The sequence below is a fragment of the Protobothrops mucrosquamatus genome, unplaced genomic scaffold (assembly GCF_001527695.2).
Source record: "Protobothrops mucrosquamatus isolate PMUCROS unplaced genomic scaffold, P.Mucros_1.0 scaffold187, whole genome shotgun sequence".
NCBI lineage: Eukaryota > Metazoa > Chordata > Lepidosauria > Squamata > Viperidae > Protobothrops > Protobothrops mucrosquamatus.
In genome coordinates this window covers 206,438-225,184 of record NW_015386545.1, presented here as the reverse complement: position 1 = coordinate 225,184, position 18,747 = coordinate 206,438, and the positions used below count along the sequence as shown (strand labels likewise).

Genomic DNA, 18,747 nt, shown 5'->3' with positions numbered 1-18,747 from the left:
AGGATTTCCGAATTATTGTCACCAAGCAATGTGGTCACCTGACATCATGCTTTACACCAGGGGTCCCCAACCCCTAGTCCATGGACCAGTGCCGGGCCACGTCATGCCAGCAATGGTCCGCACAAACAAGCAAAGCCCCACCCACGAGATGCAGGCAGCACACAAAACCACGCACTCTCAGATCCGTGGAAAAACTTCTTTCTGTGGAATCGGTCTCTGGTGCCCAAAAGGTTGGGGACCTCTGCTTTAGACCACATAGCTCAACAACAGTCCCAGTTATGGTTGTAAATCAAGGGTTACTTGTATGCCAGATTATATAAACTTCCTATCCTTTTCCAATCCCACCATGCAAATATAAAACCAAATCTTCCATGTTTTTCAGGAGAGGCTGATTATAATGAAACTGTTGCCAATATAGCATGAAATTAATATCAATAGATATGTTATATATACTCAAATATCTTCAGTGACTAAATATCTTAAATTCAAAATGCAAGTCAAATATTCAGTACACATCAGTGTTTAAAATGTGAGGCTTTCCTTAAAAATGGAGCTAGTGAAAATTTAAATATATCTTAAATGATTAAAAGATGGACATAATAAGCTACAAGTATTTTCAATATACTGTAGGTATACTTTGAGGCAAACATTTTCTGAGAAAAATTTACAAATTAACAGATGATAGGTATTGTATTTTTTTTCCCTGTGATTTTTTGGGGATCTATTTTAATTAATTGATTTTTAGGGGTGCCAGCATAACTACTATGAAGATGCCAAAGCTTATGGATTCAAAAACAGAATAATTATAGTCGCTGCAGAGACTGCAGGAAATGGACTCTACAATTTTATTGTACCTCTCAGGGCTTATTATAGACCAAAGAAAGAACTCAATCCAATTGTGTTGCTGCTAGATAATCCGTAAGTAGATTTTTTGTCCGTTTATCCCAGAGATACACATTCAGATTTGGAACTTTCTATGTACTACATATTGTTGATACCAAATTTATTAAATGTGTTTTAATTCAGAAGGATGGTATCACCAGTACTTGGAGACAGTCATTTATAGGAGAAATATCAGATTTATTTTATGCATCAAAGATAGAGTTTGAAATACCAAGATATAATTTTGCTACAAACAAATGACTTTGGATGCCATCGTATCAGGCACAAAGAATCAGGACCATTTGTGTAGGTTGCAACATAAACGATTTATTGAAGCCTATGCACAAGAATCTGGTCAGCTAATGATTAGCACTAAATTAGTGGTATATAAAAGTCAATGGAATTCAAGAGGGGGGAGGCAAGACTTAAGAATCTGAGAGGCTAAACTGATGGCATGTTTTACTCTGCCCTCCAGTTCCACCTCCTCTTCTCCTACACATAGAAGTTAAACAAATTTTTCATGATTATTATATTAGTACTATCATGGTCCTCCTCGTCTTCCTCCCCCTACCACTACTACTATTTTACTTGAAGTTGGAGGGGTTTTGCCTCAATTATTTAAGTAACTTTTCAGGCTAAGGGCATTAAGCATTTGACTATTGCCATTGAAAATAAGTAGCATTGAAGGTAATTTTCCATTGTAAACAGCCAAAGATCTTGATGCCATTTTCTTAAAAAGGAAATTTAATTTTGGCATCACTGTAGCATGAAATCATAAAGAAAATCTGTAAAACTTTGCCTGAATGGCTGGATCTCAGTGTAAGCACTCAGAGAAAGTACAGCAAAAGATTAGGTTTTTATTTCTTATTCTTATTCAAAAAGCACAGCCTATCACCATCTCTTTTGAAGTTCCTAGAGTAGGTGTTGCCATGTTTTCCATTCTTGTGATACACTTACCAAATACTTTAACATCCTTGAAGTGTCAAATAATGGATCAGTACTTTTTAAATGTAGCCCTTGACATGCGCAAAACCTGGTATGAGCCTGAACGTTGCTCATTCCTACTTTATGTCATATAATGCAGAACATTCAACTACAGATGGTCCTTGACATATGACCAAACTTGGGAGAGGAATTTCCATCATAAGTTGTCATTGTAAATTGTAAATTGAGTCATCGTCACATGATTAGACCCGATTTTACAATAATTTTTACCATGGTTGTAAGTCAAGTCATGCAGTTGTAAGTACGAATCTAGCTTTACCAATGGTAAGTTTTGCCGGAAACCAGCAAAAATCATAACAAATTGCGATTATGTGACCACTGAATACCGCAACCAGTCGGAAATCGGGAGCCAGTGTCAAGCACACGAACTGCAAGCACATGGTTGAAAATTCAAATATAAATTCTGACTGACTTTCAGAGGCCATCAATTCAAACTGTTAAGCAAACTGTCATAAGTCAAGGACTATCTGTATACAACCATTGGTATCTTCAATCTATCAACTCTTGTAAATGTTCTGGATCTCTCTTGCATAGGATCTTTCCCTCTCTCTCTCTCTCTCTCTCTCCCCCCCTCTCTCTCTCTCTCTCTCTCTCTCTCTCTCTCTCTCTCTCTCTCTCTCTCTCTCTCTCTCTCTCTCTCTCTCTCTCTCTGTATGTTTAATATTACATCCAAGTTGAACTGCAAACCTCATTATGGACTGATATTTTTAGTGTAGACATATAGGGCCCTCTAGTGTTTGAATTGAATTTTTAAAGTTCATATTTTAAATGCCTTGCATGATTTTAAAGACATGACATCTCTATTAAAGTTTTAATTACATTTCATCATAGTTCCTTATGGCTTCTAGCTGTGTTTTCTTTTTTTACTTTTGGGAGGGAATTTATCAACATTTCTAGCACAAGTTATTATGAGATCGAGCATCAGGCAAAACAATACTTTAGGGAGCATTTTTATGTTTTTAATAAATACAGTTTACATGTAAGTTCTTCAGTCATCCCCATAAGCGTAAGAAATATCTATTTGTGTGCTTCATTACTGCTTAAATTCCATTGAATTGGTACCATTGCATTCAGGTCTTTTTGCACTCAACATATTATGATATATTTTGAGACAGGAAATACTTGTAAACTGTTGCATAATCTCTAAAATAAGTTTAACACATTTTTTAAAAGAGAAAAACATCTCTAATACCTCCCCATACCAAATTGGGGAGATAATGAAAAATCCAGTTCTGACAATGTGCATAATAGCTATTAAGCACAATGGACACTGCCTTCTTTGCCATAACCAAATTTGTACTTTTCAAACAGCTATGCAAGCCCAAATGTAGTTTTTAATTTGCATATTTACATTGTTCCAAATTGATAGCCAACTCTCAATGTCTCTGGGCCTCTCACAACAATCAAACAAAGTAATTACAGATGGTCCTTGACCTATGACCACAATTGAGCCCAACATTTCTGTTGCCAAGCAAGACAGTCGTTAAGTGAATGTTGCCCCATTTTATGACCTCTCTTGCCACTTTTGTTAAGTGAATCACTGCAGTTGTTAAGTTAATAACACGGTTGAGTGAATCTGGCTTCCCCATTGACTTTGCTTATAAGAAGGTTGCAAAAGCTGGTCACATGACCCCAGGACACTGCAACCATCATGAATATGAGTCAGTTGCCAAGCGCCCAAATTTCAATCACGTGACCATGGGGAGGCTGCAACGGTCGTAAGTGTGAAAAATGATCACGAGTCACTAAATGAACATTTATAATCAGGGACTACCTGTACATCAAAATCAATAAAAGTGTGACAGACCAGATGAAATGAAAGGTGGGGTTACACCCTCCCTCTCCAAAGGCAACAGCAAAGTGGGGGGGCATCTGAATCTTGGGGGCACCTCATTCCAGAGCACAGGCACAGTTACAGGGAAGGCATGCTTGAAGGGTCCTGACAGATGACACCGTTTAATGGAAGAAACCCAGAGGGTCCTGCAAGATCAAAGTGGTCTTTTCTGTGTTAGAGAAATTATTAAATTAATCGCCAGATACATGAAGGAACTTTTCACACACCCAAAAAAGATTCTCAGCAGCTAAGAATGTCTCTAAAAATGTATCTATCAGAAGAAATGTGTATGAAAATCAAGCAGGATTTTACATACTGTAACATTTTTCAAACTAATGAAGAAACAGAAAAGGCAAACATATGGTTGTTAAAATGAGAGATTACCAATATTAGAGACTTTTCCACTTTCCAGTTAAACTGTATTTAACATTATTACTACTAAATAATTTCCAGTACCCACACATTTTTTTGTGATACTATCTTTCACTTTGTGACCCATCTGCTATTTAGGCCAGATATGCATTTTCTGGATGCAATCTGTTGGTTTCCAATGGTTTACTACATGGTGGGCTCTATTGACAAGTAGGTAAAATGATTCTTGGTACACTAAATATTGTAGTGTATTGTAGTGTGCAGTACCATGTAGTTGCATGCTTTTATGTAGTGCTAGTGTTTTGAAGTTGTGTTGTTGCATGCTAACTTGTTTTTCAACATACCAAAACGTTTATATCATTAAGTTTTCCTGTTTAAAAAGACACTTCTAGTTTCATACATGGTAATCTACAGTTGAATAATAATTGATATACAATTCAGTCTTCATTCATTTATTCATTCAATTTATGTATACCGGTAGTAACTATATTTGACAGTATATGTACACAGTGCACACAATGGATCTGCTGAGATTACATGAGCTCTTCATAACTGATTGAGTTAGATGGACACTGGAGAACCATGTCTATGGAGATTCTCAGTCATTCAAGTTATGGTTGTCCCTAAGCTGGTCTTCCAAAAGGTCTTCCAAGTTACCTTTTGGAAAAGCACCTTAAGGACTGGAAAACCATCTTTCTAAGAAGCTTGAATTTACAAAAGAATTGGGTTGGGCTAATTGACTATTTTTCCACTTTTATCTACTTCTGAATTATTTCTAGAACCTGCTGATCTGTTGTTTGGATGTATAGTAAGGAATTCTCATCTCCAGGTCCTTATGAAAACTTATTAATAATAATAATAAACCCTTTATTATCAAAGTATAACATGTATACAGTGAAATTTGCTGAGCCTCCCTCTGTGCCCCCCCCTCACCACAAACTCATGGTGACTACAACCCCCCAACTTATTTCACCCTGTGAACTAATTGCACATCACGCCGGTCTCACGAGTCTGTCATGCATAAAGTCATAAAGTTATGTCCCATTCAGAAGCCTGATGGCCCATGGATAAAAGCTGTTCTTCAGCCTGTTGGTACGGCTGGCTATGTTTCTGTATCTCCTACCCAATGGTAGGAGAGTAAAAAGGTACCAACCAGGGTGTGAGTCATCCCTGAGAATTTTCCTCACTCTGCCAAGGCAACGGGCCCTGGCGATGTCATCCAGTGGAGTCAGGGAACAGCCCATGATGTCTTGTGCCATGCTCACCACCCTCTGCAATACCTTCCTGTCTGCGACTGTCAGGCCAGCATACCAAACCACAATACAATATGTGAGAACGCTTTCAATAGTAGACAGGTAGAAGAAGGTCATAAGTCGTCATTCTACCCTGTTCTTCCGCAAAACCCTGAGGAAGTGGAGTCTCTGTTGGGCCTTTCTGGCCACCTGGGCTGTATTAGTTTTCCAGGTAAGAAAGGTAGACTCCCAGGAATTTGAAGGAGGAAACTCTCTCCACACAGTCCCCTCAGATGTAAAGTGGGGCAGTTCCTCTCTTTTCCTCCAGAAGTCTAGTACCATCTCCTTCGTCTTGCCAATGTTCAGGTGCAGGTTGTTCTTTAGGCACCCTGAGGATAGTTTTTGTACTTCCCCCCTGTACACTGTCTCATCTCCACCTGTAATGAGGCCCACCACGGTGGTGTCATCTGCAAATTTGATGATTGCAGTGGATGGGTCGGATGATACACAATTATATGTGTACAATAAGTATAGGTAGGGGCTAAGCACGCAGCCCTGTGGCGAGCCAGTGCCAAGCTTCAGGGGGGTGGATTAATTGATAAATCATATATGTAAAATACTCAGCTAAAATGCATATTGGCTGTTCTCCAAAGGCTGCCTTGTGCATTAGGATCTCCCCACTTTCACTCTGGACTATCCAAACTGGAATTGCAGTTGCTGCAAACAGTTAGAGCCTCCAATCCTACCTTATAAGTTTTTTAAAATGTCTGAAACAATTATGCTGATAATGAACAAAGCAAGAGAAGCAATGGGAAGCAGATATAGTTCCAAATACATTGTCACTTAAAAGAAATGCTTATCCAATCCTTCACTTCATAATGCTTCTTGTCTTGCTACCAGGGCACTTTTAATGCAGTTAGTGTTCCATATTATTATAAGTTTTTTAAAAACTCTTTTTAAAAAGTTTAAACCAGCAGTTGCTATTTTAAGATAATGTAGAGTTTATCGTAAAACAAACAGTATGTTTCACTTTGAGATACTCATTTCATTTTTATGATCCTGAAGGAAAAAAAAATCCTTTAATATATTGCCACTTGATTGCTGTTTATCTTGTTTTGCTCAGATTTAAGCATGCCTTAAACTTAACCATTTTTTTTGTTTCTGTTTACAATAGCATGTAATAAAATGTTTTTTTAAAAAATATATTTGCATCTTTTTGATTTTTTTCAGAGATGGGAAAAATACTATGTAGGGATGTTCTAATACTTAGCTAGTTTTAGTAGAGAATATACTGTATTTGTACCCACAGGCTGTTTCATATATTACATGGCAACAAGCCAAAGTTTTAATTGGTTCATTTTACACTCAGCAGAGAGCTCACTTCACTTTACTACCCCCTCAAAAATCAGTAGTATAAGAAAAATGCCTCTTAACCTATTCATTGCAACTCATACTTTATTTTATACATTTTAGATAAAGCAAAAACAAAACTGGGTACTCAAAGAATGTAATACATGGAAAAAATGTCTGAAACAATTATGTTGATAATGAACAAAGCAAGAGAAGCAATGAGAGGCAGATATAGCTCCAAATACATTGTCACTTGCTACCACGGCACTTTTAACTGCAGTTAGTATTCCATATTATTCTTTTCTTTACCACCCAGTCCCCAACCTTTTTGGCACTAGGGCCTGGTTTCGTGGAAGACAATTTTTCCATGAACTGGGGGTGGGGGAGGGGGGTGACCAAGCTAGAATTCCTTGCATGTGCAGTTTACGGTCAGGGTTTGCCCTCCTAGGAGAATCTAATACTTGATGATCTGAGGTGGAACTGAGGAGTTGATGCTAGCACTGGGAAGTGGCTACAACTACAGATGAAGCTTCGCTCGCTCTCCTGCCTCTCACATCCAGCTGTGCGGCCAAACAGACCATGGACCGGTATCGGTCCTTGGCCCAAGGGTCATGGACACCTGCTTTACCATTCTAAATGAGATATCACTATACAGTGCTATAATTCCTCCCTCAGATTGAAAAATAGGAGGTGAGTTAATTCTAGAGAGAGTATTTGTGTACATACAGGTAGTCCTCAACTCTTGCCCACAATGCGGTTATTAAATGTTTTTGCTATAACTGTTAAGCGAATCCAGCTTCCCCATTGACTTTGCTTATCAGAAGCCCCCTGGGAACATCATAAATGGTGATCCTATAGCCCTGGGATGCTTCAACTGTCGTAAATACATGCTGATTGTCAAGTACCTAAAATTTGATCATGTGACCATAATACATGCTGATTGTCAAGTACCTAAAATTTGATCATGTGACCATAAGGTCACTGCAAAGGTTGTAAGTGTGATGACCGGCTTTAAGTCCCTTTTTCTCAGTGGCATCATGACTTTGAACGGTAGTTAAATGAACAGTTGTAAGTCTAGGACTCCCTGTAATAGATAAATATAATTTCATCTAAGTAAGAAATTTTTGCAGAATGAAATAGTAAAAGCTATCAACTGGCTGTAGTGATTAGAGAATAGAAGGCCTATGATGGTAGGAATGTGTTTTCTCTACCAAATATGTCATCGGACTCAAGAGGCTTTAATTATACCAAGCCAGGACTTTTTTGCCTCACTTACCTATTGTTATGTAGTTTATGACGCTCTCCATCATTAACTAACAGTCACATTTAATAAAAACATGTAAATAATATTGAACTAAATTTCAGTGCTTCACCTAAAGCAAGGGTGTCAAACTGCCGGCCCGCGGCCCGGATGCGTTATGCCAAAACCGTGCCCACCCCATTGCCGGCAATGGAAAAAAAAAGTCATGATACATCACGACACATCACGTGACATTGCGAGTTTGACATCCCTGATCTAAAGGGAATTTAAGGTTGCACTTATCTGGAAGCAAATTACATTAATAGTTTACTTTTCATTAGCAATGTATAAAACCTAAGTTTTAACTATAAACAAACTGTTGTAGATTAAATTAATCACAGTTACTCATGGGCTTGAGAACTGATATCTTTCTGAGAAGAGAAGAACAAACATGCATACTCAGACTGCTCCTGCTTTGTTCATTACAAACAAAATGGAACCAGATTTAGATATCTGCTCATCTTTTCACACTACATGCTTTTGGGGATCAAGTTAAGCATTTTGAAAACATGGCATACATTTGTTTATCTCTATTTACTTGTTCCTACAAATTATTTTTAAAAAATACCCTCTAATAATATATGGCATGTCCAGAGGTAATATGGGATTAATCCTGTCAATTGTAAGATACTGTGGAGAAGATAAAATCTATCCAAGCAGCTACTAAGAATAACTTTATGATTACAGTTTAGTCATGATTACTTTATTTTACAAAACACTAAGCGTTAGTCAGAATATATGGCTAATTTATTATGACCTATATATATTTGACTTCATGTAACTTTTTATTCTGTTGCAAAAGTCTAGATGATTTACTAAAATGTGGTGTGACATTTGCTGCCAATATGGTTGTGGTGGACAAGGAAAGCACTATGAGTGCTGAAGAAGAATACATGGCAGATGCTAAGACAATTGTAAATGTACAAACCCTCTTTAGGTAAGTGGCTGTGCAATTATTTACTTCCTTTGTTTTTATGGAAATGCACTATTCCATTTACATTCCATAAAAATGTATAATTTTGACAATATAAATAGACTTGATCATATCAGATTTATTAGTGACATTAGTGACTAATCTCTCCATAAAATATTTCACTTGATCTAATATTATATATTTTAAAAAAGCAATAAAACACATGAATTTCTTTCCAATGTTACACCAAGAGTCTATGTATTTAGTTAAACCTAGTTTCGGAAGCAACAATGATTTTTATTGGGTGTCAAATGTTATGAGTGAAATCATCTGTTTCTGATGATCTTTGATGCTCCATCTCCATTGAACATATAAATATTCACAGTAGGTAAAGAACATGTTTTGGGCATTTTGCCTAGTAATCCTACTAGGGAATATCAAATAATAAATTAGTATATTATATTTAACCTTTTGGTAATCTGTGTGGGTAAGTCACAGTGAAGCAGATGTCCATTGCTAAATAATTATATTGTGTTCGTTGCTTTGAATACGTTTCTGGTTACTAAGTGGTCCTTTTGCTGCTCATCAAAGAGCATAACTTGATTAGGTTTGATCTATAGGCCACCCCTAACTTCTGCAGCAATGAGGAATTTCTTATAAACTAGGCCTTTATAAAGCCAATTATATTGGAATAATATAGATTATTAAACAGATTGAGGAATTCTCTAAATGAAACTATAGCTATAACCAAACAATTTATCAATTAATATGTGGGATGATGAAATAAAAAAATCAAATAAGAACAGAAATAATCTATTCATTGATAAAATAGCAAAGCATTTCGAGAGAAGAGTGTTATTTTCAATCACTCTGGGGACATTTATCTAAAGCAGTTCCAACTTATAGTGGTGTAAGGCAAGGTTGCATATTAGCTCCACTACTTTTTAATCTGTATCTAAATCCAATAATGCAAGTGCTTGCTGATCCAGCCCATCATTCACCTATCTTGGCTGATCGTGCAATTCCAGCACTATTGTATGCCGATGATATAGACATTTTGTCCACTTCTCAGGTGGGAATGAGAAAAGCACTTAGGGCACTAGCTTTATTTTGCACAGAATACAAACTTTTAATAAATTATGAAAAAACTAAAGTTTTAGTATTTGCCTCTTACCATCATAAGATCCATAAATGGCAAATTGATGGGACTTCAATTGAACAGGTGAGTACCTATAAATATCTTGGAGTGCAGTTTCACGCCTCCCTATCCTGGAATACTCATTTTCTTTATCGGGCAAGTGTAGCACAGCGCACCTCATCAGCTATCATAAAATTTTACCATTCAAAAGGAGCTTACTATATCTCGGCAGCTTGTAAGGTTTTTCAAGCTAAGGCAGTCCCTCAGCTCCTTTATGGCTCGCAAATATGTTCACTTGCAAAGCTTAATGCTATTGAAATTATTCAAAATAAGTTTATTAGAGCCATACTGATGGTACCTAAAAGTATCAAAAATGCCATCCTACGGGTAGAAATAGGTTTAGTTTCATTGGAAGCTAGAGCATGGTTCCTTCTTCTTACCTTTTGGCTAAAGTTAATTTTGATGCCTGTAGGTTTAGCCCCATTAATATTTATAGACCATTTTAAATCGTCGTGGAAAAAAAAGCCTTAGATAAAATTAAATTGCTGGGCTTCTTTATGGAAAGTCTGTGTTCATTAGGATTTGATAATGCTAGAACTGCCTTGAAACAATGAATCTGGGATATTGATCTCCAAACAAACCTAAGTAAGGTGGCACATTCCAACATTTGTCACTTGCTTCCAGAAGATTCTTCCCAGCTTCTTATCTACTTTCCATTACAATTTCGAAATTTCGTATAGTTTTCACCTTAGCCAGCCTGGATGCATTGCCCTCGGCAGTCCTTTTTGGACGGTTTAAGGGCATTCCTATGCACCTTCGGTTGTGTCCATGTGGTAATGGCTCTATAGAAACTCTAAGCCATATGTTGCTTCATTGCTCTTTATATAAAGACTCTAGACAGATTCTTATATATCCGATATTGAACAAATTTCCAGGCAGGGGATATGAATTTTATCTAAAGTTGCTACTTTCGGATAAGGATCTGAAAATATAAATTCAGGTTGCCCAATTTTGTGCCACCATTTGCACAATACGTCGCACCATTATTAAGGTCTGAAAAAAAATTAATACGATGTTTTATTTTGAGAATTTTGGATTATACTATATTGATTGTTTGGTGGTTTTATATCCTGTAAATATGGAAGTAAAATTGCTACTGTTGTTATACATGTTGATTATGTCTGGCCTTATGGCTGTAATAAACAGATTGATTGATTTTCAATGGAAGAAAGAGGGAAGTTGAAACAGTAACATACTGAATTCAATATATTAAAGAATGATGGGAAAATTGAAAAGTTTGAAGAAAGCATTTCCTGTGTACTGTTATGAAAGTGGAAAGCAGGAAAAGAATCGTAAAGATTCTGGAAACAGCAAAGAAAGCCAAAATTTTGGATTTATGAGATGCAATATTCATTTGTGCATATTTACACACAAATATATGCTAAGGAATACTGTAAATACTACTTCATGTAGGAAGAGAGAATAAGAGAAGGATTTTGGATTAAAAAAACACAGAGGGGGGAGTTGGAAGGAAAGGAAGATATATAGTAGTTCCTTATCAATAACTTCTTGCCAGTGTTGTTTGGCTGGATCTGGTCAGTCCATTCCCTGGCTCTCTGAAACCATGAGTTCAGAGCTATACTGTTCCATTGTCTAATGGCTTCAGATGGCTCCAAGAGGTTCCTCTGGGTTAAACAAAAAGCTGGTAAATGAGAAGGGAGAAGCTCAGAGCTGGATTGTTTGCCCTTTGTGTAGTTCTTGATAATGATTTCAGCTTTGGATGGAAATGAAAAAAAAGAGCTTAATATAACAAAAAGTGAAGGCGTTCTTCTCCTTCTATAGATATTTCTGTCTTGAGAAGAAAGCATTGCTACTACCAGTTGTTCTATCAGACAAAATTATATCAGATGTGAAACAAAAGACAAACAAGAGGTCTCAAGAACAGAGTGAGGTTGGGAGGTGGCTAAGTTGGATAATGGTTTTCTTCCTGGGCTGAACAAATTGCCAAAAGGCTGACGACTCTAAAAAAGAAGTTCTACTAAAGAACCACCATATACCTGTTGCTCTGATTAACAGTAAGGCTACCAAAGAGCTCCTGGACAAACAATATTATCTCATGCAAATATTTTCCATGACACATATTGTCTTATCAAGAACCAGCAACCAGCAATGCAAATAGAATTGAGGGGGATGTTTGTATTCCACTATCTTACTCTGGAAATGTTTTTTTTTTGCATGATAATAGTTTTCATAGTTTTATTTTATTTTGCTACTAGAATTATACAGTAGAAGCATCCACATTTTTTTAAACTAAGGTCTTTTTTCGAGCCCAGGCGTGCTTGCCAGATCAATTCTAGCACATAAGGGACCAAAAAGGGGAATTGTGCTCTGTAAACAGTGTTTTTTTATTTCTTGTTTGGCTCACTGCATTAAGTTTGTGCAAACCTTGTATGAAACCAGGCATACAATTTAGTATCGGTGAAGAAATCATGTAAGAGATTGGTTCAGGTATTCTGTCTTTTGCTACTTAATAGTTCCTGAAAAGAGATCATTCAAATTGTGTAGATAATCATTCCCAAAACAAGCTTCAGAGACATCTCCTTGGTATTTTGAGGAACTGAGGACAATGAACTAGTAAGGCCAACAACTAATGAAGAGATAGGAGAAGTCTAACATGAACATGTTTCAGTTCAGACTATTTTAAACCTTATTTTGTGACAGAGGTGGTTTTATTTTTCTATTAACCATTGCTCCAGTAATATTTTGGCCATCAAAGTCATCAGGTAGTTGGAGACCTATTTAAAGCCTATTCCAAAAACACTATATGTAAAACTCATAATTTGTTATGTTGTGATTATTGCACTTCAGTGACAGTCATTGTTGTTTAATATCTGAATTTCCATAGATAGAATTGACTTTGACCTTGAAGTACAATCATCATAACATAAAAAAACCTCTGAGATTCATATATAGTGTCTTTAGGAGGAAGAGAGACAAACGAGAGGGACAAAAGAAGAGTGTGAGGCTGGGAGGTGACTAGGTTTGCATACAAACGATATGGTTTGTTGGGACATACTTATTATTTCAGTATATGAACTTCAGGACAAATATTTCAGAAAATACACAACATATCTGTCCTATATAGAAGAGGGAGGCAGAAGATTAACTATAGAATACATAGGTGGGGAAAAAACTCTAAGGGAATAAGATGCCAGGAAATCCCTTGGTTCTAGAGTACCTTTGAAGAACTTTAGAGTTCCTTTGGATAACAAATGACAAATACTAAATCTGTCCAAGAATATGTGAGAGTCCATATTCAGGATTACATCATGATAGTAAGAGAGTTGACATGAGCAGCACTCGGAAGGTTGAGAGTTCAACCCTAGGTATATGGCAGATGTTTCTTTCCTAGTGTGCAAAAAAAATATCCTGCGAACTCTACATAACGTCAGGAAGGGCATTCAGCCAGCTCTAACTAGTTGCCAACTCTACCCTGAATTAAGGGATTACAGGATTGTAAAAAAAGGAGTAAGACAGGTGACATATAGCTATTTTTCCACTCTTACCGTATCCCAGATAATTACCCAGCCATTTTGTTTTAGGGAAACATTACTTGTTTGGGAGAAGTGGGCTGCATGATCATTTGTAGGCTGCTTTGAGGAGTGGTCTAGATAGTTGGCAAATAAAATTGCTTTGTTTTCTTGGAACTGATTTCCCTCTGGGTAATTGTGTCAAGGGGCCTAAAGCATGGCCTTATGGGCAGAGAAGGATGGTTTGAGCCTGAAACTCCCAAAGAAATGCACTGGGTCTTTCAGACTATAAATCTGCCATCTTCCTCATCCCTCAGCTTGTTGAGACCAATCAAGCAACTTATGCCCCTCTTCCAGTATGGTTGGGTCTATGTAATGGAGTTAGCTTCCTTGAGGGAGGGAGTGGTTTGGTTGGCCTTATAGGAGATAGTGTTACATCTGCTCCCCCCAAGAAGCTGTTGCTGGGCTCAAATGGACAACATTCATCCAGTTTCTTTTCTGCCAAAGAAGGTGGTTGGGCTATGGTTGCATGTGCCCTGGAGGAAATGCATTACCTGGAGTATTTCAGATGTGTTTCATACCAACCACACTAGGTGGAACAGATTAGGAAATCAACTCTACCTGGGTCTGATTAACATTCATCATTGTGGGGTGGAGTTTGCCTGGTTTTTTAACCTATAAAAGTTCAATGGCATGTACATCTTTTTTTTCTTCCTGAGTTACCTTGAGTTAAGTTAGGGATTATTGCTACCACCATTACCCGATTGCCTTTCTGTTTCCCTCCAAAACTGTTCTTCTTTCTCTTTTTTAATTAATCAAAATCTTTCCTCTTGCTGTTGCTTCAACATTTCTCTAATGAGAAATGGCCCAATTTTCTAGCTGGCCTACATTCTTCTTTGGTATAACCACAGGCATACGATGGATACCTGTCTCGACCACAGTAGCAGTCTTTTCTGTGGAAGAATTTGACTGGTGTAACTATTTTCCTATGTCTGCTTGTGTGGTGCAGGCTCTAGTTAATTTTCACAAGGGACCACATGAGAAGCTGGGATTGTTGTGGAGGGTCACCATTGCTACCGGCCCACTCCCTGCTGCCATCTCTGCACTGCTGCCCCACCTTCCACCAACACTTACCTGCCTCCTCCACTGATAACCTGCCCCCCCACCAGTGCCACCCCATTGATGCCCCACCCCCAATACTGCCGGCCCTGTGGGCCAGACTGGGACTGCTCACGGGCTGGATGTGATGTGTGATCCATAGGTCTTCTCTAGTTAGTATGTGCATCTTTTTTACTTCTTTTTTCTATAAAAATGTCCTGCATATTTATTAATGAGGCCTTTCATCTGGGGGCTGCTTTCTCTGTTAGCATGTTCTTCCATCTCCTCTACTCACACAGCTTCTAAGCATCCAACAAAATTTTCTTCACATTCTTTTTAAAAAAAAAAAGAGAAAAAAATTCTACTCTAGAAACTTGTTCCCAAAAGTAGCCAGATAAATGGAGCATGACTTAAGCTTAGTCTTTTCATCTGTAACTTGGAATATTAATAGTGATTAAAAACACTCATCACGGAATCTGAATGTTAATAGTGGTAAAAATGGTTGCTTCCATATTATAGTGTCCATAGTTAGTTCACTTCTTCTTTTTTCTACCCAAAGAAAAAAATGCCTTCCAGCAGTTTATTTGCAGTTATTTGCAGTTCAGTACTCTCTTTTTCTTGTTAATTTAACACTAATTTTCACATCACTAGAGAAATATCCAACAGATAATGTAAAAATGTAATTTAAAGCTTGCTTTCTCAATTCAGAAAAGGTACTTGAATAGCTAATAAAAATTACATATCCTTAATGTAAAAGCATTTGCAGGCTTGATTATACTTTGTAATGAAATTGTAAATTTGGATTATTCCTACTTTAACGACCACTAGATGGCAGGCTTTCTACATATACTGGCAACTACACAAAGTGGCAGAAAAATGTAGGATTTTTTCTTCTACAAAGAAAAATATTTAAAAACTAAAGATTTTAGTTCAAGTTTGACAGGATAGATATAGTTCATACACTATTAGAAAAACAAATATTAGCAATTTTGAAGCTGAAGTGTAAGGATCTAGCTAACATCAAAAGTTTAGAAAGGCAGAATTTTAATATGCAAATAGTTTTACAGAATCAAATATACTAAAATGCTCTGTTTAAACAGTTACTTTTTAATAGCTTAGAAATAACATATTGGCAACTGTTATCTATATATCAAAATAATTTAATATGCATCATTGATTAAAAAACAGTATTATTTTAAAGACTGCTGCAAATTTAACATACTTTGAGCTGTTTTATTTATTCTGGCTTTGGCATTAATTGCTGTCAGTTTAATTAAAATAAATTCTATAATTAAAAGTAAGATGTAGGATAAACTCATAATAATGTCCTTGTGTCCAGCCAACATAGTTATCAACGTAATCATTTTTATACATGGTAGGAGCATTTAAACTGGCAGAGTGACTCCATCAGACCCCAGGAATGACATGAGATCTCTCTGTTCCAGAAGAGTGAAGTGCTAGTAATAGCTAGGATACTGTGGAGAACCCTTAAACTCCCAGGCCTCTGGAAGAGGAGCCAAGATTGAGGAATACACATTTTTTTTTAAAAAAGGAGATTAATTCTAAAGATGACAAACTTAAACAACATTGTGAAGAATAAGAACATGTCAATGATAACGAAGGTCTCAGCAACTTAAATAAATTACCTTTCCAGTTCTGTTGCAGAGCTGTGGAAGAGTGAGAGAAATAAGATATTAATGGATTTTGAGATAATTAGTGAGAGAACCATGGACTGAAGAACAGTCAGTAAGTCTGAGATCACATTAAGGCTGACTTCTTCCTTGAAACAATTATTAGCATTCCGAAACTCATTTATTTTGGGCATATGGTACAAGCAGATCATTATATATTTTATTTATTTATTTACACTTATTGGGCATTCAACCCCAGCTCTCTCTCTCTCTCTCTCTCTCTCTCTCTCTCTCTCTCTCTCTCTCTCTCTCTCTCTCTCTCTCTCTCTCTCTCTCTCTCTCTCTCTCACACACACACACACACACACACACACACACACATACATACATTGACATAGTAAGATTGGTGGAAGTACAAGACATGATCGAAAATGAGTAAGAAGGATGAATGGGATCAAAGAGATTACAGAAACTGTTCTTGTAAGAGCTGGAAACTATGCTGTCCAGAGGTTGGATTTTGTGTTGCAGCTTGGGTGACCATATAAAATATGATAAATAAGTAAAGATAGTCAGCAGAAATCAAAATTAACTTGATGGCACATAACTAACTAGCTAACGGTAAATACCCACTGGAACAATTAGGTAAAATTGCCTTTCACATGTTACATTATATTTTGAAATATGTTTTAGTCCAGCAAATTTTCTTCCAAGTAAGTATGTAAATAATTCCATTCTATTCCATTTAGCTTTTCAAACTTCTTATTAGCCATGTGCCCCTGCAGATATATCTGTAACAAGACAGATGATCTGATACTAGCTTTTCTTGCTCTTTTATACAGAATACCTGTAAAATCCCTCCATTTTCTACTTTTAAAATCCACAAGAGTGCAGTCTTGGCTAATAAACTACAGTTTATTTATTACAATTGTACTGAGTTAGTGTGGTAGAGACTGGTTAGCTTTATTTTATAGCTTTGATTCTTTGCAGAAACATAACGCAGGCAACATCATCATTATTGTTACAGTTAATAATTATACAAATATAATTGGGTTTTAAGAATGCTGCATTGAATGCCTGGGTTATTCCTTTCATTTTTACTACATTGAGTTATGAAAGTCACTCAGTTATCCTAATCAAACCAACAGTCACAAAACACAGAAGAGGGGCAGCTTGTTCTCAGCTTCAGGGATAGTGGCTAAGTATTTTAACATGGCCTGGGAACCTAAATAGCAAATTCGTATAACTCCAGTTGTCTTGTGATCATCTCAGTTAGTGTTCCACTTTTGAGAAAAGACTTTATTTTAGACCAGGGGTCTTCAAACTTGGCCCTTTTATGACTCGTGGACTTCAACTCCCAGAATTCCTCAGCCAGCATGCCTGGCTGAGGAATTCTGGGAGTTGAAGTCCACAAGTCATAAAAGGGCCAAGTTTGAAGGCCCCTGTTTTAGACACTCCAAATCCATGCTTCTATTTCCAAAAAGCAAATATATCTTTTTGGAAATGTTGAATTCTCTTTCAGTATCCCCATGCTGCTATAAGCTTCTTGTTCTGTAAAGAAGCTGTTACTATTTAGGGAGCGACTTATACTTTCCATGGGTAATTACAGTGCTTTTTTTCTTTAAAAAAAAAAAAAAATGTGCCAGAACTCACACACGTCATACAACCCGCCTTGCCTACCCTACAAGGTTCCATCCAAAAAAGGTGCCGGAACTCCGTTCTGGGCGTTCTATGAGAAAAAAAGCCCTGGGCAATTATATTCCATTTAGGGAATATATATTCTCCAATATATTTGGGGAAAATGTATTCCCCAATATATATACAGTATTTGAGGAATATGTATTCCACTTGGGGAGCAGATCAAATGGAAAATAGAACATAAGTACCCGAATATGCATTTCCTTAATCAAATTAATTGCTCCTTACTCTCACAACATCTTCTTCCCTGTTACAAAACCTTATTTTTTTCTCCTATACATAAGATATAAGAATATTCCCCCAAAGACTTTATCATCTGAACTTTGATACAAATACTTTGTAAACGTCTCTCTAGATAAAAAACAACAACAACCTCTCAATGAATGTTAATGCAAAGAGCTGACTGATTCTTGCCTGGAAGGCTAATGTTTTCAAAATGCATAGTTCCAAGTTAAATTCTGAACACAGTTATAATTTAAGTATTGGTAAAGGTATTTTATAACCCATTCAGAAAACTTAAAATATATATTAGTTCCTCCGTATTTTCGTTGTTGCTTGCAGTTACTGGAAACAAGTTATTCATCACTGTTACGGCAATTACTAATAAAGTATTTCTCTGTCATATTATATGTTTTAACTTAATGGAATGGTTTCTCTGAATCTCTGCAGGACATTTATCCCATTATAAGAGTCTGGTGGCACAGTGGTTAGAATGCAATATTGCAGGCTAATTCTGCTGACTGCCAACTGCCAGCAGTTTGGCAGTT

General features: G+C 36.8%; 1 protein-coding gene across 3 annotated transcripts in view; it reads left to right on the top strand.

Moving 5' to 3' along the window:
* KCNT2 (potassium sodium-activated channel subfamily T member 2) overlaps positions 1–18,747 on the top strand; it is a 185,323-nt gene that overhangs the window by 143,995 nt on the left and 22,581 nt on the right. For 2 of the 3 annotated variants that reach the window (XM_015813744.1, XM_015813743.1), the window contains 2 exons: positions 746–918; positions 8,778–8,912. In XM_015813744.1, the coding sequence (XP_015669230.1) occupies positions 746–918; positions 8,778–8,912 (308 nt within the window). Of the gene's footprint in view, positions 1–745; positions 919–4,231; positions 4,304–8,777; positions 8,913–18,747 lie in introns of all 3 variants that reach the window. The other variant, XM_015813742.1, reaches the window with a different exon arrangement.